Source organism: Cervus elaphus, chromosome 9 (assembly GCF_910594005.1).
Source record: "Cervus elaphus chromosome 9, mCerEla1.1, whole genome shotgun sequence".
NCBI lineage: Eukaryota > Metazoa > Chordata > Mammalia > Artiodactyla > Cervidae > Cervus > Cervus elaphus.
Genome location: NC_057823.1, coordinates 25398247 through 25425808, shown reverse-complemented (window position 1 = coordinate 25425808; position 27562 = coordinate 25398247). Strand labels below are relative to the sequence as shown.

At 37.2% G+C, this 27562-nt stretch overlaps 1 protein-coding gene across 3 annotated transcripts in view; it reads right to left on the bottom strand.

Moving 5' to 3' along the window:
- Positions 1-27562, bottom strand: part of RAPGEF6 (Rap guanine nucleotide exchange factor 6) — a 226782-nt gene that overhangs the window by 55270 nt on the left and 143950 nt on the right. For all 3 annotated transcript variants that reach the window (XM_043912175.1, XM_043912173.1, XM_043912174.1), the window contains exons 12-16: positions 23523-23687; positions 19860-19967; positions 18019-18222; positions 14941-15049; positions 1643-1883 (exon numbers count right to left, since the gene is read on the bottom strand). In XM_043912175.1, coding sequence (XP_043768110.1) covers positions 1643-1883; positions 14941-15049; positions 18019-18222; positions 19860-19967; positions 23523-23687 — 827 coding nt within the window. The remainder of the gene's footprint in view (positions 1-1642; positions 1884-14940; positions 15050-18018; positions 18223-19859; positions 19968-23522; positions 23688-27562) is intronic.

The window sequence follows — 27562 nt, the reverse complement described above, 5'->3', positions numbered from 1 at the left end:
CGTGTTCATGCAGACTTCTGGTCACCCCAAACCGTCCCCAATCTCTTCAGTGTGAGCTGGTCCCTCTGATATTGTCTTTATTGAAATCTCATTTGTGAGAAAAAGTTTATTCTTACATGAAAGTGTTTCCCATGCTGCTATCATACTATAATATGCTCAATATTAAAAGAATTTTTCTAAAGTTATGATTTTTTTTAAAGCCTCAAGGAGAAGAGTCACACAAAAAAGAATGACTAATAAATTTTCTAAAAACAAGAGACATTATGAACACAGCTCAGGATGTTTCAATTTTCTGTGAGCTCCAAATTAAATTAAGAATAAATGTGTTTCCCAGAGTTGAAAATAAAAACTGATGAAGCATTTTCTGATCAGGAAATTCCTAAGGATCTTTAAGTAAAAGTTAAGAGCTGACATTCACCTTGTTTCTATTTTTTCTTGCTGTTATTGCTATACTGTGTTGCACTGTCAACCCCAAACCACTACCACAGCTAAAAGATCTTAGAAGAGTAAATCTTACCACGTCACATGTCTTCGATGGCCCCCTATTATGACATGAAGTTCATATCTTTAGCATAATATTCAAAGTCATTCACTAACCTATCTATCATGCTTCATCATTAGTTATGCACTGAGAAACACAGTCTACCCAAATTTACCAAGCTTGTTTCTGCCTTTGTACGTATCAAAATAATTATCACACTATAATGGACCACTTGCTCATTTTCCGTTTTAGATGACCAGCTCTTACAGGGTAAAAACCTCGTTCTACTTTCACTATTTCTATCTCTGGATATTGTGCCTAATTTATGATAAATGTGTGAAGAATAAAGGGTTCCTGCTATGAATCCCCTCAAGGCAGGGACTACCTCTTTACTGCTCCGTAATTATCACCTGGCACAATACAAAGAACTCTTAAGAGACAAGCTCAGTATTTTCTTTAAATATGCTCTTTCCTTTCAGTGATTCTTTGCCTTAATTCAGCAAATACTGAGTGACGACTATGTGCTAAGTAATGTATTTAATTATAACTTTTCTGATTACTTTAGAAAGTGGACACTATAAAAATATACACAGATATAATATGTATTAGAGCAATTCCCAGTCATGACACTGGATTCATTTTATCAGTATTTTAAGAATTTAATCTGCATTTAAAATCCTGAGGTTCTACTCAGATTTGGCGATATTCTGTTTTCAAAACAGAAATAGATTTGATTAAAAAGGTTAGCTTTAGAATTCAAGAGGGGATAAATAGTGCAATAAAAGAAAGATTTGAAAGACAAAAAAAAAAAAATAGTATCAGTGAATAGGTCTCAAGTTTTAAGATGTTCAAATTTGTAGATCACGGGACTGACACTGGACCAAAAATATACCAAAAAAAAAAAAGATTTCATAAAATAAAATGAACAGTCTTTTCTAAAATTCAGATCAAGGCTAATGGAAGACTATATAATCTAACAATGATAACTTCATGGAAGTGATGAGACATTTAGAATTTATTCTTACTTATTTATGGACTGCTTGTAGACTGCATGATGCAATAGCTGTATAAAAACTAAAAGTGACCCAACTTCCCTTTTTCCATAAAAAACTTCATAGTCAATAGGAAAATGCCTACATTACAGAGATTGTCATTACCTACCTAAATAGTTTTGGAGGCAAGATACTAAATCGTGTTTTATCCAAAATTTTCCTGATTTTGTTTCTTCCACCTGAAACAGTATTTGCTTTTATTTTCTTATTTCCTTTCTCCTGTGATGTCTGTTCAAGATCTCCTGGTACATCCTGGATTGAGTGTCGATTACTTTTTTTTTCAGCAATTTTGGGAATATGAGGAACACCAGATTTTTCTTGTTCAGTCCTACTAAGTAACTCTTTGAACACTGTGGAAATAGATAAAAAAAAACTGTCATTTCTTCTCATTAGAAAGTTTTTATATCAACGATAGATTTTAGATAAACATAGTTGTTTTCTATCATCTGGCCTTTCATAGCCTTATTCATTAAATCCCACTGCATTATTAAATTTACACTCAGTCTTCATTAATCAGCTATATTCACTTTCATCTTTTATACCTGACTGTAATTCTGATGCTGATCAATAGTGATAAAAGAAATTCACTGGTGAAAACAAAAACGAAGTGGGCAGATTGCCAGCATGTTTCAAAAGTCCACAGGCTCCAATTTAGGTAATAAACAATATAATTGCTAATCAACCCAGATTTTATAGAAAAAGGTACTTAGATTCTATTATTTATATTTTATCCCTTATCATTTGAGATGAGATGTAAGTACTACAAGTCAGGCCTCATTTTGCAAACTTTAACCATCAAAATACAAAAAAGGGAGAGAGCCCTTCTGGACCTGCTTTTACCAGAAACAAATAATATTAAATTTTGTAATATATGACAATTTCCTCAATGTAACATCTGTGAGACTTAAGTCACTCAGTCAAGTGAAAGTCATTAACGAGCATTTACTACAGTGGTCTGAAGTAAAAAACCAAGCATTTGTAGATAACTTTCTATCAATCCAAAGTCTGATGAGTTATATTTCATCCTCAAGGAGGGTGCAAGCACAGTGGAGAACTTGCCTTTCCAGCAATCGCTTTGCTGAGATCCAGTTTTTCATCTTATAAGAGGGCCTATACCTCTTGGGATGAGATAAAACAAAGATAAATCTTTATAAAGCTCTATATCTACAAGTTTCTGGTGTCTCATTTACCAGTTAGGAAAATCTATGTGAACTGCTTTTCATTAACTAATGTCACAATAGTTATTTTTTGGCTGTTCCTGTCCTAAATGTGTTCTCAAAGAAGACAGATCAACTGCTAGAGGGGAAGAAAAAAAAAATTAAAAAATGCATGCTAAAGTAGCAGACAACATTCCTGAAGACTGATGATACCTGTGAGGGGTGGTGGCTGCACACTTTTGAACATGCAGGTCTTTAGCCACCCAAGACTCAGACCTCAGCTTAACAGGAAGTATAGCTATGAGTAGTATGACTCTGGACCTTTATAAAAGAGAAGCTATAAATTATATAAATGTACCCACTGAAATCTCAAACATACGAAATTGTCATCTTTTCTGTTACTTCTGGAAAAAATCCATAGTTTCCTAGAACATCAAAGGACTTACTAGTAAGACACAAGTAAAGAAAGCCACTGACACATTACAACATAAACAGCTTGGTATTTAATTACTGACTTGACCATTTTAGAAAGTTTCAACCAGGATGTTATCACATTACCAAAGTACATTGCAAGCTTATGAAAAGCACATTTTCTGTCTTCAAGAAACTGGAAACCTTTAGGAGTCACCTTTCAAAGATAGGTCAACTTCTAGAACGAACACCAAAAAAAGATGTCCTTTTCATCATAGGGAAATTGGAACGCAAAAGGAGGAAGTAAAGAGATCCTGGAGTAACAGGAAAGTTTGGCCTTGGGAGTATAAAATGAAGCAGGGCAAAGGCTAAGAAGTGTTGCCAAGAGAATGCACTGGTCATGGCAAACACGCTCTTCCAGCAACATAAGAGAAGACTCTACACATGGACATTACCAGATGGTCAATAGCAAAATCAGACTGATTATATTCTTTGCAGCCGAAGATGGAGAAGCTCTATACAGTCAGCAAAAACAAGACTGGGAGCTGACTGTGGCTCAAATCATGAACTTCTTATTGCAAAATTGAGACTTAAATTGAATAAAGTAGGGAAAGCCACTAGGTCATTCACGTATGACCTAGATCAAATTCCTTACAATTATACAGTGGAAATGACAAATAGATTCAAGGCATTAAATCTGATAAGACAAAGTGCCTTAAGAACTGTGGATGGAGGCTCCTAACACTGTGCAAGAGGTGGTGATCAAAACCATCCCCAGGAAAAGAAATGCAAAAAAGGCAAAATGGTTATCTGAAGAACCTTACAATTAGCTGGGAAAAGAAGAGAAGTGAAAGGCAAAGGAGAAAAGGAAAGATATACCCATCTGAATGCAGAGTATCAAAGAGGAGCAAGGAGAGATAAGAAAGCCTTCCTAAGTGAACAATGCAAAGAAATAGAGGGAAAAAATAGAATGGGAAGATTAGAGATCTATTCAAGAAAATTAGAGATAGCAAAGAAACATTTCATGCAAAGATGGGTACAATAAAGGACAGAAATGGTATGGATCTAACAGAAGCAGAAGATATTAAGAAGAGGTGGCAAGAATACACAGAAAAACTATACAAAAAAGATCTTTATAACCCAGATAACCAAGATAGTCTGATCACTCACGTCGAACCAGACAGCCTGAAGTGCAAAGTCAAGTGGGCATTATGAAGCACCACTACAAACATAGCTACTGGAGGTGATGGAATTCCAGCTGAGCTGTTTCAAACCCTAAAAGATGATGCTATTAAAGTGCTGCACTCAATATGCCAGCAAACTTGGAAAACTCAGCAGTGGCCACAGGACTGGAAAAGGTCAGCTTTCATCTGGATTCCAAAGAAACGCAATACCGAACAATCTTCAGACTAATGTAGAATTGCACTCATCTCACACACTAGTAAAGTAATGCTCAAAATCCTTCGAGCGAGGCTTCAACAGTAAGTGAATGGAGAACTTGATATTCAAGCTGGATTTAGAAAAGGCAGAAGAACCAGAGATCAAATTGCTAACATCCGCTGAATCACAGAAAAAGCAAGAAAGTTCCAGAAAAAACATCTACTTTTGTTTCAACAACTATGCTAAAGCCTTTGACTGTGCGGATTACAACAAACTGGAAAATTCCTCAAGAGATGGGAATACCAGACCACCTTACCTGCCTTTTGAGAAACCCGTATGCAGGTCAAGAAGCAAAAGCTTGAACGAGACACGGAACAACAGACTGGTTGAAAACTGGGAAAGGAGTATGTCAAGGCTGTATATTGCCACACTGCTTATTTAACATATATTCAGAGTACATCATGTGAAATGCCGGGCTGGATGAAGCACAAGCTGGAATCAAGATTACTGGGAGAAATAGCAATAACTTCAGGTATGCAGATGACACTACTCTTATGCAGAAAGCGAAGAGAAACTAAAGAGCCTGCTGATGAAGGTGAAAGGGGAAAGTGCAAAAGCTGGCTTAAAACTCAACATTTAAAAAACTAAGATCATAGCATCTCATCCCATCACTTCATGGCAAATAGATGGGGAAACAATGGAAACAAAGACAGACTATTTCTTGGGCTCTAAAATCCCTTCGGATGGTGACTGCAGCCATGAAATTAAAAGACTTGCTCCTTGGAAGAAAAGTTATGACCAACCTAGAGAGCATATTAAAAAGAAGAGATATTACTTTGCCAACAAAGGTCTGTATAGTCAAAGCTATGGTTTTCCAGTAGTCATATATGGATGTGAGAGTTGGACCATAAAGCAGGCTGAGCACTGAAGAATTGATGCTTTTGAATTCTGGCGTTGGAGAAGATTCCTGAGAGTCCTTTGGACTGCAAGGAGACCAAACCAATCATTCCTAAAGGAAATCAACCCTGAATATTCACTGGAAGAACTGATGCTGAAGCTGAAGCTCCAATACTTTGGCCACCTGATGCAAAGAGCTGACTCATTAGAAAAGACCCTGATCCTGGGAAAGACCAAAGGCAGGAGGAGAAGGGGACGAAAGAGGACGAGATGGTTAGATGGCCTCATCAACTCAATGACATGAGTTTGAGCAAGTTCCGGGAGAAGGTGATGGACAGGGACACCCAGCATGCTGCAGTCCAGGGGGTCACAGAGTCGGACACGACTCAGCAACTGAAAACAACAATGCAGTTTTTAAAAAAAATTAACTTTAAATCACGTGGTAAAAATAAAAATGCTTTTTTGAGCTAAAGTCAAGATACTGATCCATTCCAAAAATATTTACTGACCTTTGAAGACTATGCTTGATGCCTGCAGATTCTTTCAGTTATGAAACATACAATCAATGATAAATGGATCAGAGAGAACACAACTAGAGGAACTAGTTAAGACAGCAAGAAAAAGAAAATCTTCCTTCATTAAGTCATCATGTAAGAAGAGATCAGTAAAGTGAGTTGATTTTAACTAGGCAAAGGCAATAGGAGGAGTAATTCTAGGTAGAGGAAATCTCAAGTTTAAAGCATGTGTGGCAGAAGGAAAGTTCAAGAAAAAAGGTGACTGAAGAACAAGCTAGAAAAAGGGCCTGATAAAGGTACTGTAAGGTGTTTGAACTTCCTGTTAAGAGCAACAGGAATTTACAGGCAGCAGATATCTCTGGCTGCAGAGTGTATGTAAGGTGATTCAAGAGTGTACAAGGTAGTTTGTATCTTTACTGGACTTACGTATATAAGTAAAAATCTGCAACACATGCTTTGTAGATAAAGAAATGATTATGTTAAACTAAAAAAATAGTGAGGAACAAAAAATAATGGATGGCAAACAAACATAATTAGAAAACCATTAAGGATCAATATTAGATGATATATATGAACATAAGGTGAAAGTGCCCAAGAATAAAAGCAATGCTTAATAAATTTGACTATACAAAGACTAAAGATTTCTTAGTCTCTATATATATGTATATGTGTATGTGTATTTACACGCACTAGCAAAACAAATGAACATGGAAAGTCAAAAGACAACCTGGGGAAAATATGTGCAACCTTTAGACAAAAGAAAACTTTTCTCTACTTATTAGACATTCAAACAAATCAATAAAAGATGATTAACTCAACATATAATGGGCAAGTGAAAAGACTGTTTATAAAAAAGAAATGTTAGCACATAAAAAAGGTGCTCAACTTCCCTCATTATTAAAGGCAGCATATCAGAAACTAAAAAGTTTATTAAACCCACTGCAGAGGCATTCCTATACACTGATGAATGAAGTTTATAAATAGATTGGGGAACTTTAAGAAAGTAAAACCAAAGTAACTATAAAGGTAATTCCACTCAGAGACATTTATCTTATAGCTATATCTACATAAACATAAAAGATAAATACAAAGGATATTTATTACATCATTGTAAACAGCAAAAACTATGAACAATCCTAAAACATCCAGCAACATGAAACACCAGATCAAAAGATTATGGTAACAGTGTGATGGAATTTGATGCAGTAACAATTACAAAAGAAATAAATCAGTACGAACTACTGTGGAAAGGTATAACACACTGTACACACAATATGGTCCCACTGGGTGTCTTTCTTTAGTATAATTTGTAAAACATGCATGTATTACTTTTATTAAATAATTAAAATGCTAAGCATAAATTATCTGAGTGGTGGGATATTTACAGATGTTAGAAAGTTGCAGAAAGTAAGGAACAGATGAATGCAAACTTCAGAGCAGGAAGAGGGTAAACAGAGATTGCCAGCTGTTTTCTTCTCTGGGGACATTTGCTGAGTCTAAACATAAACAGGAGGTGAGGACCAGGGAGAGGGACTCCTAGAGGAAAAAGAAGTTTTGATGGCTGCGAGTAATGGCAAGAAAACTGGAACACAGAGAGGCACCAAAGCAGTGTCACTTCTCTTCAAGAAATATCTCTATTTTAAGACAAGGTATGAGGCTAGAAATTTCTTAGAATTTCATGGTACTCAGGAAACAAAGTCACACAACAGGGAGAGACATCCAACAAACACAAAACAGATTCATTGGCTTGGGGTGGGAAGCTGAAGAGCTAGGCTCAAAATCTCTGAAGGAAAGAATTATAAAAAAGGAGACAAAGCTACCAGATTCTGAATCAAGAGACTGGAGGTAGGGAAGTGGTTGGGAAGACAAGGGTGAAAAAGCAGAGTGACATTTTTCAGTCTCTGCTTAGAGACCAAGTTCCACTAGAGAAGGGGCCTACATCAAGCACATGACGAGTCTGTTGTCAACCTGAAACCAATGGACACAGCCTAAGTAATTCTGCAACTCAGCCTGACCCGGCTCAATTCCCCTTACTCTATGTGATTAAACAAAGGAAATGGCAAATCCTATCTGTGAAAAAAACACGAACTTTACTAAGGTTTCTTTATATAGAAAGTATAGCATACAATAAAAAATTTTAAGATGCAAGGAAAGAAAATAGCCAGAGGGAAAAAGAGAGTAAAATATAATCCATATGTTAGAGTTGATACACGAGGATTTTATAATCTTTACATTGAAGAACACAGAGGAAAAGAGATAAAATGGATGAAAAGATGAAGTGCAACAAAAACTGGAGTTTATAAGGGAGTCAAGTGAATATTCCAGAACTGAAAAATATCTAAAATTAAATTCAAGGCATGCATTTATCATTAGACTGGGTACAGCGGAAAACGGTGTAACTTTCTTAAACACAGGTCATTGGAAAATATCCAAACTGAAACACAAAGCTAGTTAGAAAGAACAGAACAGAATGTAATAAATAGTTGGGACACAAATATTCTATCATATAAGTGACTGATTTCCCACATGCAAAGTAAAGAAAGAGGGGCAGTAGTAATTAATAATGGCCATGAAATTTTGAAAACTGATAAGTAACATCAATGCAAAATTCAAATGCTGAGGAAACCCCATAAAAAATAAATACAAAGAAAACTGTAACAAGGACTCCTTGCTACTGTTAAAACTGTTGAGTCCTATTTGCAACCTATGGACAATGTGGGTATTTCTGCTTAGCCTCCTGTGAGTGGTGGTTTCAGTGTTTAATTTTCAAAGCCACTGCAGTGCTATGCAGATGTGTCCACTTTGTACCGCCTAGTGGTCAGGCTGGGACCTGAGTAGGTAGAGGTCTGTTTGTGCGAGTTCTCAACGTCTATGATATGCTAAATACAATCAGATTCATGTACCTATAGGACGTGGGTGAGCCTAGGATTTCATAAACAACTTTATGGGACTGCTTCCTTCATGTCAGTTATCAACCTGGTACACTTTCTAGTTCCTTAGGCCTCCAAACTGTCCACTGCAGTGCCTCAGGGGCCAAGTGGAAGAGGACAGTGTGTGTGTGGGGGGGTGGGAGCAGTGACATCGGCCTTGCTTTCTTGAAGCCAGGGCTCCACTAAGGGGTGAGGAACGTTTTGTGAGTCAATGCCACTGGATTGCCTGGAGGCTGGGGCCTGAGAGAATGGGAAAACAAGAGTGCAGGAAAAAAAAAAAACCAACTGTGGGAATTTTCTAACTCTGAGCTTTAGGAGTTTCCCTTCCCATCCCTTGTTAGGCTTCTTCTCGGTCCTTTTTGGTCTGCGCTATAATATTCACATCCAGGTTTCATTCTGCCTTGAGTATAGCCCTGGGGAAAAAACATCCTTTTCGGGGGGAGGGTACAGTCTTAGATGAGTGGTAAGGGATCAGACACATCCAGAGTCTGTGCTTTTAGCAACTGCAGGATTCCAAATCTTTGCCCTTTTCTTGGGAGTCTACTGCCAAAAAAAAAAAAAAAAAGGCTCAGTCTCTTAGTCACTTCCCCTGTACTGTACTGGTAAATGCTCTGTAGCAGATAATGGCTCCAGTTTACCTCACTGAGGTCTAATTTCTCTGTTTAATAACAGGTAGCTCTTCACTAGCCAGCCCTTTTAGTTGTTCTCAGTCAATACCAGAAACAGTAAATTGACAAGTTTTTTAAAATTAACTTTGCTCAGATTACAGGTGGCTCTTTGAATTGGGAGTCACGTCCTGATTTTTCTTCTGACATGGCCTCTGCCATTGTTTTTTAAATACTTTCTTCTTCATATTTTCTTTTAGATCTCTTGGAATAGTACTCATTGCATTTTGTACTTTTTTGTTCCATAAAGGTGATTTCTTCAACTTATCTTTTCCTTCTACTCAGTGTTTGTCTTTTTTACTTAAAATATGTCTCTGAATACTTTAAGACTTATTTTCCTCAGTAACTGTCTTTCATGGTAATGCCAGAGTTACTGGGACTTTATTCCAGGCATCACAACCAGACTAAAATACCTCATTTCAGCAAATGTTTTACTTATATTCCTTTGAGATACTCTTCGGCATTTTGCATGGTGAGAATGTTAGCTGACTACACTCTGGCTGGGGCAAGTAGGGAGGTCTTGAGGCAATGGGCCACCTTCTGTAGCACCATGTAACTCATGCTCTGCAACATTCAGTTTAGGGTTCTTTGGGCAGTTGTTTCGCATTATTCAAAGAGTTCGGAGGCTGTGGTTTCTCTTCCTCTTGCATCCTGCAGATCAATTTTCTTTCCCAGGATCTATGGTGTTAACCACTACATTATACTATCTCTATGTTTTTATACACAACCGCATTTGATACTAGTTAATAATTATTATATGCCAGGAACAAAAAAAGTTTAAAGATACTGATTTTTTTAAACCTATGAAACAGAGCTGCAGAAACGGAATTGAGAAACTAATTTGCTTTAAGTGTCAGAATAACCTCTGCTTCCATATTTTTCAAAATCAGAATCCTTTCAGTTTAACCCAAAAGTTGGTATTTCTAGATACTAGCCCAAAGTCTAGGAAATTCAAAAACAATGAATTTTTAGCATAGGTTTACTATGCTAAAAATAAGTGTGCTTATACAATATTTGTAAATTGCTAATAGACTGTTATATGCCAGCTTTAGCATGACATCATTTAATAAAAGGGACTCAAGTGAAAAGAGGAAAAACACCAAATGTTTCATTTTTCACTATGACTAAGTACAGTATTAGGAGAAGCCAAAGTGGGGGAAAACATACATGCACACTTTTCCATAGGAAGAGCTTTTAAATTCAACTCTTATTTCTCAAAATTCAACCTAAATAATGTAAATAATTTTTTTTCTTCTTACTACATCAGTTCATTTCAGTTCAGTCACTCAGTTGTGTCTGACTCTTTGTGACCTCATGGACTGCAGCACGCCAGGCCTCCCTGTCAATCACCAACTCGCGGAGTTTAAACAAACTCATGTCCACTGAGTTGGTGATGCCATCCAGCCATCTCATCCTCTGTCGTCCCCTTCTCCTCCTGCCCCCACCAATCCCTCCCAGCATCAGGGTCTTTTCCAATGAGTCAACTCTTCACATGAAGTGGCCAAAGTATTGGAGTTTCAGCTTCAGCATCAGTCCTTCCAATGAACACCCAGGACTTACCTCCTTCAGGATGGACTGGTTGGATCTCCTTGCAGTCCCAAGGGACTCTCAAGAGAATTCTCCAACACCACAGCTCAAAAGCATCAATTTTTCAGCGCTCAGCTTTCTTCACAGTCCAACTCTCACAACCATACATGACCACTGCAAAAACCATAGCCTTGACTAGACGGACCTTTGTTGGCAAAGTAATGTCTCTGCTTTTTAATATGCTATCTAGGTTGGTCATAACTTTCTTTCCAAGGAGTAAGCGTCTTTTAATTTCATGGCTACAATCACCAACTGCAGTGATTTTGGAGCCCAGAAAAATGAAGTCTGACACTGCTTCCACTGTTTCCCCATCTACTTCCCATGAAGTGATGGGACCGGATGCCATGATCGTAGTTTTCTGAATGTTGAGCTTTAAGCCAACTTTTTCACTCTCCTCTTTCACTTTCAACAAGAGGCTTTTTATTTTTAGTTCCTCTTCACTTTCTGCCATAAGGGTGGTGTCATCTGCATATCTAAGGTTATTGATATTTCTCCCAGCAATCTTGATTGCAGCTTGTGCTTCTTCCAGCCCAGTGTTTCTCATGATGGACTCTGCATATAAGCTAAATAAGCAGGGTGACAATATACAGCCTTGACGTACTCCTTTTCCTGTTTGGAACCAGTCTGTTGTTCCATGTCCAGTTCTAACTGTTGTTTTCTGACCTGCATACAGGTTTCTCAAGAGGCAGGTCAGGTGGTCTGGTATTCCCATCTCTTTAAGAATTTTCCGCAGTTTATTGTGATCCACACAGTCAAAGGCTTTGGCATAGTCAATAAAGCAGAAATAGATGTTTTTCTGGAACTCTCTTCAGCAGAGGAACCAGAGATCAAATTGCCAACATCCGATGGATCATTGAAAAAGCAAAAGAGTTCCAGAAAAACATCTTACTACATGAAGACTCTTAAATTGTCTTTGATAGTTTCCAACTGTTATACTGTTTTTACTGTTGCCCTTCTCAAAATTTGAGAGAAAATCCTGTGAAGTCTAACCAAGTTGCAGTCTTTTTCAAAAGTTAAAAGAACAAAAAAACCCAAATAGTAGATTAAGTTAAAAGCAGAAACTTAGACTTGCTGAATTCAAATAATTACAAAATCAAAACACACTTCAAGTACTGTACCGAAATCAGATTGATTCTATTCTTTGCAGCCAAAGATGGAGAAGCTCTATACAGTCAGCAAAAACAAGACCAGGAGCTGACTGTGGCTCAGGTCATGAACCACATGATCTGCCAAAATTGCCAAATTCAGACTTAAATTGAAGAAAGTTCGGAAAACCACTAGATCATTCAGGTATGACCTAAATCAAATCCCTTATGATTATACAGTGGAAGTGAGAAATAAATTTAAGGGACTAGATCTAATAGACAGTGTGCCGGATGGACTATGGACAGAGGTTCATGACACTGTACAGGAAACAGGGATCAAGACCATCCCCAAGAAAAAGAAATGCAAAAAAGCAAAATGGCTGTCTGAGGAGGCCTTAACAAATAGCTGTGAAACGAAGAGAAGCGAAATGAAGAGAAACGAAAAGCAAAGGAGAAAAGGAAAGATACACACATTTGAATGCACAGTTCCAGAGAATAACAAGGAGAGGTTAAGAAAGCCTTCCTCAGCGATCAATGCAAAGAAACAGAGAAAAACAACAGAATGGGAAAGACTAGAGATCTCTTTAAGAAAATTATAGAGATACCAAGGGAACATTTCGTGCAAAGATGGGCACAATAAAGGACAGAAATGGTATGGACCTAACAGAAGCAGAAGATATTAAGCAGCGGTGGCAAGAATACACAGAATAACTGTACAAAAAAGATCTTCACGACCCAGAAAATCACAATGGTGTGATCACTCACCTAGAGCCAGCCATCCTAGAATGTGAAGTCAAGTGGGCCTTAGGAAGTGTCACTACGAACAAAGCTAGTGGAGGTGATGGAATTCCAGTTGAGCTATTTCAAATCCTAAAAGATGATGCTGTCAAAGTGCTCTACTCTCTATGTCAGCAAATTTGGAAAACTCAGCAGTGGCCACAGGACTGGAAAAGCTCCGTTTTCATTCCAATCCCCAAGAAAGGCAATGCCAAAGAATGCTCAAACTACCACACAATTGCACTCATCTCAGACGCTAGTAAGGTAATGCTCAAAATCCTCCAAGCCAGGCTTCAGTAATACATGAACCATGAACTTCCAGATGTGCAAGCTAGTTTTAGAAAAGGTAGAGGAACCAGAGATCAAATTGCCAACATCTGCTGGATCATTGAAAAAGCAAGGAGTTCCAGAAAAACATCTATTTCTGCTTTATTGACTATGCCAAAGCCTTTGACTGTGTGGATCACAATAAACTGCGGAAAATTCTTAAAGAGATGGGAATACCAGACCACCTGACCTGCCTCTTGAGAAACCTGTATGCAGGTCAGAAAACAACAGTTAGAACTGGACATGGAACAACAGACTGGTTCCAAACAGGAAAAGGAGTACGTCAAGGCTGTATATTGTCACCCTGCTTATTTAGCTTATATGCAGAGTCCATCATGAGAAACACTGGGCTGGAAGAAGCACAAGCTGCAATCAAGATTGCTGGGAGAAATATCAATAACCTTAGATATGCAGATGACACCACCCTTATGGCAGAAAGTGAAGAGGAACTAAAAATAAAAAGCCTCTTGTTGAAAGTGAAAGAGGAGAGTGAAAAAGTTGGCTTAAAGCTCAACATTCAGAAAACTACGATCATGGCATCCGGTCCCATCACTTCATGGGAAGTAGATGGGGAAACAGTGGAAGCAGTGTCAGACTTCATTTTTCTGGGCTCCAAAATCACTGCAGTTGGTGATTGTAGCCATGAAATTAAAAGACGCTTACTCCTTGGAAAGAAAGTTATGACCAACCTAGATAGCATATTAAAAAGCAGAGACATTACTTTGCCAACAAAGGTCCGTCTAGTCAAGGCTATGGTTTTTGCAGTGGTCATGTATGGTTGTGAGAGTTGGACTGTGAAGAAAGCTGAGCGCTGAAAAATTGATGCTTTTGAGCTGTGGTGTTGGAGAATTCTCTTGAGAGTCCCTTGGGACTGCAAGGAGATCCAACCAGTCCATCCTGAAGGAGGTTAAGTCCTGGGTGTTTGTTGGAAGGACTGATGCTGAAGCTGAAACTCCAATACTTTGGCCACCTGATGCAAAGAGTTAACTCACTGGAAAAGACCCTGATGCTGGGAAAGATTGAGGGCAGGAGGAGAAGGGGACGACGGAGGATGAGATCGTTGGATGGCATCACCGACTCAATGGACACGAGTTTGGGTCAACTCCAGGAGTTGCTGATGGACAGGGAGGCCTGGCGTGCTGTGGTTCATAGGGTCACAAAGAGTCAGACACAACTGAGTGACTGAACCGAACTGAATCAACAGTTTGACACAGAAAGGCAGAGTACATTGCTATTAAAAATCAGTAATCCACTGATTAATTACTTCAATGTTTTACCTTGTTCATTTCCACGAAACAGTTAACTGGCAAATGATACTGCTATTTCACTAGAAGTAGACTGATTTGCACATTAGCAGGAAGAAATAAAGCCTATGACTTCTATTTTTCATTGAGTATTTCCAGGCGAAGTACAGTACATAATACTGAGTAGACATTTCACAAATGACTAAGTTGTATACTTATTTTAACTATGATTTCAAAATAATTAAATACATAAAAAATGAAAATTCTAGAATACAGAATATTATATTCAAACATTAAAGATCTTAAAATGTTCAAAAAGCTTAGATAGGAACATGTTTTAAGTATTTTTACTATCCTCCTTATCATTGTTGACTTTTTGCTTTTCTATTACCAAAAAAAAGGGCTCAAATAGTTTTTTACAACAAAACTCACCAAAAATGTTGGTCTTCACAGTAAGTGCAAGATGAGTATTATTCCTCAAAATTTCAAGGGCCTTCACAAACGTTATATTCTCAAAATTTTGTCCATTTACTTCCATTATCTTGAAGAAAGTGTTCAAAAAATACAAAGAAAGACAGAAACAGTATCAGTTATTTCTGCAGCCTTAAATTTAATGGTGAAAAAAATAAAACTTAAATAAAATGTACCTATATGTGAACAATAGTTATCTGTGAGAAGTGGAATTACTGTCTAAGAGCTTTCCTCTATATTGTGGTATTTTCCTAAATCTCTACTATAAACATTTTTTTCAGTTCATTTCCTCTGGGATAATACTGGAAAAAAATTTAAAACATAATGTTTAATATATGAAGGGAAAATTTCAATTGTGTCAGATCAGTTCATAAAAATTATCACCTGTGTGTGTGTGTACACAAATTTTGGTGAAGTATTCTACATGCAAATTTATTGCATTTAAAAAAGAGGTAAATTCATTTAAAAGTGGTATTCTAATTATAGCTAATATCATTTCCTGCCACTGACTGAATCAGGCAGTCAAAAAGCACCAAGCACAAGAGTTATGGGCTCTTGTTCCATCTGATATTGTTGATCATTCATATCAGGGCTTCACAAACCTGGCTGTACCTCAGAATCATCAGGAGTTTATTCAAAAAGTACTGATTCCAAGGAAAAAGGATAGAGAGACAAGACATGATGAGGGGAAAAAAGGCAGCATGGAGGATAGATCTTGAGGGCTGACAAAGAGATTTCAAAAGGATAAAAAAGAGTGAGGAAAAAAAAATATTAGGAAAAGAAAAAGAAAAAAAAAAATCACAGAAGTTAAATTTCCAGAGTTTAAAAAAGTCTTCAGTCTACATACTGTCATGGATCATCTAGTATCAGGGAATAAAATAAAAAGATCTAGTTTTTGTTTTTAACAGATCACTTGAATATTCTGAATTCTAGGGACTTAGAATACTCTATAAGCATCACTCTTGGGGATTTGTGGAGGTGGCCAAAGGCACCTAGAAAAGAAACAGAATGGTTTAGACTTCTTTGGGACCATATTAAGATGCTGTGATACCTTTCTATGATATCAATGTTCTGAGAGAAAAATGACTGTGATCAAAGATTTTTATACTCCACTGAACAAAGATATCATTAGACATACAAGGGACACAAAGCTAGAGTACTCCTTTGCCCTTTCTGAAAGAAGTCCTAGAAAAGGTAAGAAGTACTGGAAGACAACTGTGAAATAAATCAAAATAATGGCACCATATGGCATAGACGAAGTAGAGGTGATCAATGAAAGCAGTAAGCAGGTGCAAAATGATTCTTAGTAATAAGCTTATGAAACTTAATGCAAATGCCAAAGTACTCTTAAAAAAGAATATTCACAATATTAAAAAATGACTTATAAAAGTCATAAAAAATGACTTATTGAAAATCTCAGATAATTTCAACCATAATTGGAAGGCCTGAGGGAAAAAGTAAAATAACGATAAATTTCTCTCATCTCTCAGGAATGAAACCTCTGGAGTATTCTTTTCTTTTTTCTTCTATGAAGAATGAGATTCTTAAACATGTTTACCAAAAAATACTTGACCAATAAATATATGACTCCAAATTCCTAGCAACTAGGTATTCTTAATGAGTAGTCTGAGTAAAGCCCAGAAATCTCTATTCTAAAAAGCTCCCCTAGAGGAAGAACAGTATCATTAAAACTTTGTGTCAGAGTTTCTTTTTAAAAATTATATCATTTATTCTTAAATTTTAAAGTATTTTATTATAATATGTGATTAACTTATATCAGTTTCTTAATTCCCTGCACTACTGATACTTAGACACTGATATTTGGGCTGGATAACTGCCATGTGGCTGCTTTGTCACGGGGTGTTCCTGGCTACTCAGCAGTATCCCTGGCCTCTATCCACTACATGCCAGTAATAATTCCCAAGTCATGACAATCAAAAATAACTCCAGACATTACCAAATGTCTCCTGAGTGACAAAATTACTGCTGGTTGAAAGCCACTGTTCTGAAGTGCAGAACTTTTAATAACGTGAATGCATGCCTGCTTGCTTGATTTATGTCAGGCCATGTGGCACGTGGGATCTTAGTTCCCTGACCAGGGATTGAACCTGTGCCCCTTATAGTGGAAGCACAGACTCTTTTAACCAGTGAACCACCAGGGAAATCCCTGTGAATGCCTTCTTAATTAAAAAATAAAAAACACCATGGTTTGGTTACAAGTAAAATAAAGTCACATTCTAAATGAATGCATAAACAAACAAAAATTTTTAAGTGGAACAAAGTCAGCTTCCCAAATGATTTAGTTAGAAGAAAAACCACTCTGGTGTACATGAGATTTTGAGAGCTTTGTTCAAAATACAGATTCCCAGTTATTAACTCTGCAGAATGTGATTAGTATGATCACTAAGACTGAGGTAGGTCTAGGAACTGTATTTTCTTTTAGTAACAAAGTTGTCAGCAATTTCATTTTTGAAAATATATTGTTCCATAGTTTACTAATGCCTCCATGGAGAGAATAAATCCCTATCTACTTACTCCCTGTATTTCCCCTTCCTTTTCCTAATCCCTCAACCAGCTCACTCTACTTACGGATGTACCGAATAGTTTTGTTACCATGTGAACATTGTCTAAAACAAAACCATCATTTATGGTAAATCTTTGGCCACTTAATTTTAGAGTGGTATGGACAGAAGTGCTTACTCCTTTAAAACATGCAAGGGTGCTAACTCTCTTACTGATCTTTCTGGAATACTGTGAAGTTGCCAAATGACAGAGTTTTCTAATACTTGGAGGATGGGCAGGACCATTCAGATTGACATGCTACCAGGCTGTTTCTGGACATGCTATATTAAATTTTCCATTAGGAGTAATGGATATATGACAAACACATTTTAAAAATACACCATTTAAAAATACCACCTCTAAAATAAGGTTTCAAAAGTATTTCCTTAAATTGATCATGCTTACTAGAATATTATATCAGAAAAGTAGCACTCCTATTACTTATAAAAAGGCTTTAAATGGTTGTTATTTACTTACTTGATCACCACGTTTCAGTCCCGCATCAGCAGCTTTGCTACTAGGTTCTACGCTTTCAACAAAAATACCAAATCCCTTCTCACTTCCTCCACTTAGACTGAAATGCAGAGGTGACTCCCTGGAAGCCTTCTGCAGCACAACCTGTCTCCACTTAGCCTTTGCAGCACATGCAATATTCAATAACCGGAGATGACCATTCATTTTCTACAAAGTAGAAAGGGGTAACATATATATAAATGTATATTATCTATTCCTATAGGCTTTAAAAAATATAACCTAAAGTTATCAGAACTAGAGTAAATAAAGAATATATAAGTACGGGTAAATAAAACTGAAGGAGGGAAACGTTCCACCCTAGAGCACTCTGAAGAATAAGATCCCTTAATATGGTTTTTTAAAATTTCTAGGTAATCACAAGTTAGAGAAGATTTCAAAGCGGTGTCTTATTGAGACAGTGATGACATAAAAAATTTCTTCATTTTCTGAGTCTAAGTAACAATAAATTCTGTATTACCATCGTGCTTATCTCCTAGCTGTTACATAAAACAAGAATATTTTTAAACTTTTATTTAAAACCTTAAAGGACTTCAACCACCTTCCCAAACATTGTCTAATACTCAGACACATGCAAGTCTCCATCTCTTTCAGAAATATTATTCTTATAATTTAAATCTTTCTGTATTATTTTAGATCTTCATTAAACTCAGTAATATTTTAACTTTCAAGTTCTAGTATCGGTTTAATGTATCAGCTGAGAATTCAACTATTCTCAAATAGTGTAGAGTAAATAAATTTCATGTCCATAACAAAAAGCTAAAGTTTTTCTCAGGATAGAAACCAAGTTTTACACCTCTTCTGACCCTATGTAACAGCTTGGAGTATACAGCAGAATTCAGTAAATATTTGATGACTGACTCGATTACTGGGGGAAAAAAAATCCCATGATTGCAAGATAGTTTCTATTTTTCATAAGCAAGCCCCTTGAATATTTACATAGCCAGCAATGGAAGCACCAAATGATGTTGGTGAGCCTCAACAGGCCTCTTAATCAAGTTCCCTGTTCATTCTCCCCATTTTGCATAGAGCAGATGCGCTGCTGAACAGGCTACAGGAACCAAGAGGTAAGGAAAGAGACAAAACAATCTGAAATTTCCCCTTCTTTATTCAACTTAATCCACTTCTACTCTGTAAAAGTTCTTGAAAAACTGCCGTGCCAGGTTTTGTTTGCAGATTCTTATGTTCATAGCTCACTACAACCCTCAAGACAATCCCAACTGCCTAGAGGCTACTATCTATAAGACAATGGAGGCATACAAGGTGGGACAATCTTTCTAAGTTCACATATCTACCAAGTGGTGAAGTCTGAATGTTGTTAATTCAGGCGATCTAACTCCTGAGCTGCATTATTATTTCCTAAAAACTCAAGTTGCTTCGAACAGACAACTGAGTTGCAGTTCAAAGTTTTTATATCTAATACGAAGAATAAAATAGATTTATAAATAGCTACCATGAAAGTTAAGACCTTGAGGGTACTATCTGAGGTGTTGTATATTAAAAATAAATGAAATCACATGCAGAAGGGAGACTCAGAAAGTCTAATGTAGGTCTGATAAATATGTGTATTTGAATGCCTAAATCAGTGAAGACTCTGGAAGAAGCATGACCTTTGTTTGGGTTGAAGTAGCAGAGGATGAGCCGAAGTCTAGAATACAGATTTGAAAGTTCTCACAACACAGGAAAAGATGAAAGCTATTCTGAGTTTTTGCAATTCTTCAGCAGGGGGACAGAAGAGATTGGTAAGAATCCCCAAACCCTGAAGAAGATAAAATTCTGAGCCTTACTGTATCTTCCAGATTTTTTTCAAATTCCTCTAGAAATCGAGTCATAGCAGGGTCACCTTCAAAATCATTGAAATGATTATTTACCCATAATAATACAATCCGTGTTACCTGTGGAAACATGGAAGAGGCAGCATACGATTATACGAGAGAAATTCTTCCTGCAAAAATAAAGTCCTAAAAGCAAGTCCTAAACTGAGGAACAACTGAGCTTTATGGCTAAGCCCTTTGCCCACCCTCTCACATGTGAAAGGCTCATTCTAACAGAGAGGAACATTTTAGTTTGAGCTTTTGCTTCCTTATGTAACAGAGAGAACCAAGACTCTGCTTTCACTGAGAAGACAAGCCTGTATGCTAACATGTAAGTAGTACATGGGAAGTGTATTTTGAACACTATCTTAAAAGGCAAACTTCTAAGGGCAGGCAAATGTCAAGTATTTCTTTAGCTGAGACCATTTCACCAAAATTGTAACAAAAATCTGAAACCTCCTTCGTAAACACTGTAATTTTCAAAGTTGTGAATTAATTTATTACTTTGTTAACCTGTACTACAGATTAACAAAAAAGTTAAAAACAAACAAATGGATGTTCAGTTAAATAATGTGCCTACAGCAAACTCTACTCAATGCTCTGTGGTGACCTAACATTGGAAGGAAATCCAAAAACAGGGGAGATATATGTATACTTATATCAGACTCACTTTGCTGAATCAGTAGAGCAGAAATTAATACAACACTATAAAGCAACTATAGTCCAATAAACATTTAAAAAAATTAACAATATTAAGAAACATTCTGAACATTAAGAAAACACACATGAGCCAAGATAAATCTAAAGAAATACACCAGAGATTTTTCCAAAATCTAAAAAAAAAAAAAAGTGCATAACAATACAAATAATTTAAGTCATACGCTTTTAAAATTGTGGTAAAATAACACATAAAATCCACTATTTTAACCATATTAAAGTGTACAATCCAGTGGCATCTGGCCCATTCTCAATTGTGTACAGTCATCCCCAAGCTACCTAGTTCCAGAGCACTATCACCACCACAAAAGAAAATCCCACTCCCAATAAGCAGTCACCTAACATTGTGCCCTCTTTCCAGCCCAGAACAGCTTCTATTTGCTTTTCTGCCTCTGTGATTTGTCATACAATATGTGATCTTTTATAACTGGCTTGTTTGACTTAGTACATTTGCAAGGCTTATAACATGTTGCAGCATGTAACAATATTTCATTTTTTTTTTTTTTTAATGGTGGTGGTTTAGTTGCTCTGTGTCCAACTCTTGCGACCCCATGGACTGTAGCCCGCCAGGCTCCTCTGTCCATGGGATTTTCCAGGCAAGAATACTGGAGTGGGCTGCCATGTCCTTCTTCAGGGAATCTTCCCGACCCAGGAACTGAACCCAGGTCTCCTGCACTGCAGACAGATTCTTTACCAACTTTTTTTTTTTTAAGAGGTGAATAATATTTCATTATGTAGTATGCAATATTTTGCTTATCCATTCATCAGTTGATGGGCCATCATCAATAGTGCTACTATGAACACTTGTTTACAAACTTTTGTTTGCACACCTATTACCTGTTTTGGCTATACACTTCAGGAGTAGAACTACTGGATTACACAGTAATTCTATGTTTAACTTTTTGAAGAACTGCTGAGCTGTTTTCCCTAGCAGCTATACCATTTTACATTACTACAAACAATGTATGGGAATTTCCTCCACATCAACATCCTCAAAATCCTTGATATTTCCTTTTTAAAGTCATCTTAGTAGGTATGAAGCAGAGTATCACTGTGGTTTTGATTTGCATTCCCCATGACTAATGACACTGAACACCTATGGAATGTGATTGCTGGCCATTTATATCTCTTCTTGGGAGAAATACCTATTTGAGTTATTTGTCTATTTTTAAATTGTATTGTCTTTTTGTTGTTGAGTTGTAAGAGTTTTTTTTATACATTCTGAATACTAGACCCTTGTCAGACATATGATTTGCAAATATATTCTCCTATCCCATGTGTTGTTCTGTTTTTCCTGATAGTTCCTTTAATGTGAAAATGTTTTAATTTTGATGAAATTCTATATATCCATTGTTCAATTCTGTGCTTTGCACTAAAAAAACCTATCACTTAATCCAAAGTCATGTGTTATTTTTTTTTAACTCCTTCTTTTCTTTGAAGAATATTATAGTCTTAGCTCTTACATTAAGTCTCTGATCCATTTTGAATTAACACTGAATATGGTATAAGGTAAAGGTCAAACTTCATCCTTTTACACATTGAGCTGTCCCTAAGTCATATTTTTGTTCATTCTCTAGCATGCCTTTATTTCCTCAGCAATCTAAGTAACTATATATAATTTCAAAAGCAAGGTAAAGGCAAACCTGTAGTTGTGGACACTTACTGTATCTAATTTATTTCCTTTAAAGTATAACTCAGAGCTTCCCAGGTGGTGCTAGTGGTAAAGAACTCACCTGCCAATGCAGGATACAAAAGAGATTAGGGTTTGATCCCTGGGTTGGGAAGATGCCCTGGAGGAGGGCATGGCAACCCATTCCAGTATTCTTGCCTGGATAATCCCAGGGACAGAGGAGCCTGGCAAGCTACTGTCCACAGGGTTGCACAGAGTTGGACAAGACTAAAGCGATTTAGCACAAACTAGAACTCAGAAAGATATGCCAGGCAATTATGGCTCTACTTTTATTTTTCTTAAAATAACTAACTTCCTATTGCTGAGATGGTTTTTCGGTAGTTATGTACCAGCAAGCTGAATTACTAGTTTTTCCATGAAATACTAGTTTTACTAGTTTTTACTAGTATTGAAAAGTATGAACACTCCATAAAAAAATTAAGATAATCTACTTAAACATTAAATGCAAAAAAAGAAAAAAAAAAAAAAAACCCTCACTGCCACATCTAAATGCGTTACAGCAGCGACAAATTAAACTCAAAAAGATAAATTTTAAAATGATTATAAAGTCTTTAACTCAGAAAAATCAATGTTTTTCTATTTAGATTGTTTCTAAGCCCTCTTGAAAAAATGTACTTGGTGAATATTCTTTCTAAACTTTTGCATGTTTTACTGATCTCCTCTGAAACAACCAAGTATTTTGATAAAGTGCAAGACTGCTGCTGCTGCTAAGTCGCTCCAGTCGTGTCTGACTCTGTGTGACCCCATAGACGTCAGCCCACCAGGCTCCCCCGTCCCTGGGATTCTCCAGGCAAGAACACTGGAGTGGGCTGCCATTTCCTTCTTCAATGCATGAAAGTGAAAAGTGAAAGTGAAGTCGCTCAGTTGTGTCCAACTCTTCTCGACTCCATGGACTGTAGCCCACCAGGCTCCTCCATCCATGGGATTTTCCAGGCAAGAGTACTGGAGTGGGGTGCCACTGCCTTCTCCAAAAGTGCAAGACTACTATCCTGCATTTTCTGAATTTATAACTACACCACAGCCTGATTTCAGTGTCTGCCTTTTAGAAGGCAAAATAATCCACTTTTTACAAGCTATTTTGTCATAAAAGTAACCAGATATGTCTACTGATTCACTAATTTTTTACGTGAATTGAATCTTATCAAAATAAGCATTTAATTCGTCAACTGCAAAAGGTTTTGGGGGAATATAAAGGTTAAAATCACGTTCATGCCCTTTATAAAACCAACCTTATCCCTTAAGCTGTCAATTTTAAACCATTCCAACAGTTTGGTCCCAACATCCAAAGGACTTGGAAGAAATGTTCTATAAGTTAATAGGAAATCTTCTATATAAGTTGGGTCCACAATGGAATGCTCTTCTATTAAATGCATGATGAGACGCTCAGGTGTTGCCTAAAAATCAAAACAAAGGAAGAATTAGAAAATAAAAAAGTAACTAAGGAACCGAATAACTCCTATTGATTACTTTCCTTTGTAGTTCCTCGACTATAAAGTCCTCAAAGTAAAGTTTCATCTTTAAAACTCTCAGCACTGGAAGTAGGTGGTGTCTCTAGGATGTACTCCATCATCACTCAGAAGTTTAGAGAGAGATAAGGCAGAGGAATCAACACGCACAACAGCATTACCTTGGCTGGTAGCTGTTTTATCCATATTTCATTATAGCAATGGGGGGATAATATAATGACTACCTTGAGTAAAGAGAAGGAAGAGGGCCTTCCCTGGTGGTCTAGCGATTAAGAATCCACCTTGCAAAGCAAGGGAAACCAGTTCAACCCCTGGTCCAGGAAGATCCCACATGCCATGTTGCAACTAAGCCTGTGCACCACAACTACCAGCCGTGCTCCAGAGCCTGAGAGCCTTAACTAGTGAACCCACACACAGCAACTGCTGAAACCTGGGCACCTACAGCCTGTGTTCCATCACGAGAAGTCACCACATAAGAAGCCTGCACATATCAATGACGAGTAGTCCCCTACTGCCACAACTAGAGAAAGCCCCCACGCATCAGCAAAGATCCACCACAGGCAAAAAATAAATAAATAAGAGAAGAAAGAGGGGAGAGTTAAAGAAAATAAACAAACAAATAAAGCTTTCTTCCAAATTTAATCATCCTTAAATTCCCTTCTGTTCCAGGTTATGGGAACAACATAGTTTGAGATAGCTTATTTTATTACTGTCACTTCTTGGAACAGGGGTTTCCTCTTCTATGGTTTCTCCATTCCCATCTGCCAGAGGAACCAGAAGTTCTGTAGACATTTTTTACATGCACTCAGTTTAACTGCTTGCCTGTTTCTCAATTTATAAAAAGGAATGAAAGTAAAATTTATCTATTGCTCTTCCTTGAATTCCTGAATCACTGTTAAAATTTATTACTCTGGCAGCATCTTTTTTTTTTTTTAACCCTAGCAGCATCTTAAAAAATGGGTATGCAGAACAAATACAGAAATAAACCAGGTATTAAGCCAAATATAAAAACCAACTGTTGCCCATAATGTCAGATTTCATTTTGGTGCATTCATCCTAATGATTTCATTGGCCAGAACTACTGCATGACAAATATACATTAATACTAACAATGTTCTTGTTTAAAAAATTATTACAAGATTAAAAAAGGGTATCCACTGCTAATTAGGTATGTAAATCATTTCTCTAGAAGGAAGTCAGAGGAAAGGCTCTTCAAGTTACCTATTTAAGGGACAAGACAATCACAGGTCATTCCTATTCTTCTCCCACCTTCAAAAACACTCTAAGAATTCCAAATTGGGTCTGTCATTCAGGCAAATCACAATTTGATGTCACTCAAATCTGGTTCTCAGATCACACATAGCTACATCCGGGGTGAAAACGATCGACATGTTAAAGAAACGCCATTATTCTGATTAGGTAAATCACCGAAGGATATCTGTGGAGATTAGGTTGTATTTTAAAAAGCAGTATTTAATGACAAGTTCCATCATCATCCAGAGGCACTTACCAAACTGCTCACTAGCATCCAACAAGGTGGGATGCTGGGAGACACGTATGCCGAGTGGGCAGGTGAAGGAGATGGCTAGCTGGTAGGGGTTGGTTACAAACAGCAAGCAAGTAAATATACAGAGCATAACAAGAGCCACTGTTAGATAAGGTTATTTACAATGAGGGAAAGGAAGAGGCTACAAAACTAACTCTGTGGTACAGTACTAGAACTGGGAGTCCTGGTATAAGCTCCTGACTGAGACAGACAGATATAAAAAGGTACAGATGTGCACGAATTTACAGTAAATAAATACGTATTCCTACCTCTCTGAGGAAATGCTCTAGAAGCAATGACACCACAGTAGCAGTGAACAGAGTGAGTGCCCTGATTTTGGTTTTTAAGTGCTATTATCTACTAGGAGGATCCAGGGCTCTCTGGAGCAATGTCTGATTTCAAAGCAGGGGCATGAAAAGTAAAAGATGAGCCTGGAATATCTTGTTTTGCTAGATAACAAGGAAGCTCTCAAAAATGATGGGAACATGTCAGAAGAATATAGGAATCAACACCCTTAAGAGGGTCCCACTGGCTAAATCTGGGACAATCAGACAATCAGAACAATGCTATGGTAAAGAAATACATGAGACCAATATAATCAAAGAGGAGAGAATGCCCATTCTTACAGCAGAATGACAATAAATGTAGAAGAAATAATGGAAATAAAAAATCACCATTTCAGGCAGGAGTAGTCAATCTAAGTTAAGACTGGTGGACAGAGGTCTGTAAGACATACTGACACTATCCCAGAACATCAGTGCTTCAAACGCTTATCAATTACAATGGGTGAAATGGTGATTTCACAGTAAGGAAACCTGACAGACACCAACAGGACCAGGCGATCAAGATTAACTTCACTCGTGGTGGCACAGGTGGACAGTGTGCTCGCTGATAAGATGTACTAGAAGAGCAGAACATTATCTCTGTGGGGTTCCAGCCAGGAAAGTGTAACTTTAGTCTGGGCATGAGGAAACACCGGACAGATCTAGTCTGGGGGTCATACTGCAGACTACAAGGTCTATATTCATCAAAATTGCTGAGAATGTGAAAAAGGAATAACTCTTCCTGGAGTAGACTTAAGTGACATGACAACTAAACGCAACTGTGTGCCTGGATGAGATTGAGCCAAAAATGAAGAAAAGCCATTTTGGGGAGAGTTGGTGAAAATCTAAATGGGGTCTGTGGGCTGAATGGCTTTACTTTATCAATGTTCATTTCCTAACTTGAAGGGTTCCATGGTGTTTATGTAGGAGACTGTTCTTATTTTTAGGAAGTACACAATGAAATATCTTAAAGTAATGAGGCATCACATTTGCAGACTGCTCTCAAAAGGTTGAAATAAACTGATGAAAATGGAGAAAATGCAGGGGAATGTTAACAGTGGGGGAATCTGAGTCAGGATACTCTCTATACTGTTCTTGCAACTTTTCTGTAAGTTTGAAATTATTTTAAAAAAAAAGCCTCAACACGAGCCTTCAGAAAAAGACAGCCTGTGACAATCCACACATATATTCAAATTTTTTCCTACACAGAAAGCTTACACTGATCAGCTTAGGAAAAGAAAAGGAGTGTTTAGAAATAGTCTGACTCTTAAGGAATATCTGATCTGACTAACCAGTCCCTCTTATTGTTAAATAAACTGCTGCTCTTATAATGAAAAATAACACATTTTGCTATTTTGCAACCAACACTAGCTTGAAAAGAAAAAAAGTCAAGCATTTATTTCCTCTCTTCCAACTATAATTACTCTATTTTACATCTGTGTGTGCTCAGTCATGTCCGACTCTTTGTGATCCATGGACTGTAGCCTGCCAGGCTCCTCTGTCCATGGGATTTTCAAGGCAAGAATACTGGAGTGGGTTGCCATTTCCTTCTTGAGATTCAGATGCCATTAACACAGGCAGACAGGAAAGTGAAAGGCAAGGGGGCAAGGATCAGAGGGGAGAAGGAATCAGAGAAGGGAAAACAACATGGGTATTAATACTTAGACTCTACAGCATGCTAAGGCTTTTGATTTGCTACATTTAGCCCTAATGAAGACCTGCCATAGCATCCCCATTTTCAGATTAAAAAACTGAGGTTCAGAGAGGCTAATGTCTATTTCAATGACACAGAGATCCCATAAGCACTCTCCATCTTCATCTAGGATTCTTTGTATGTTGATGGTTGGTCCTTTCAATTTCTGTTTTGTTTCTAAATATTGCTATCTTTGATGAAATTAACTCCCATTATTGATGAATCATAAATTTGAGAAGGA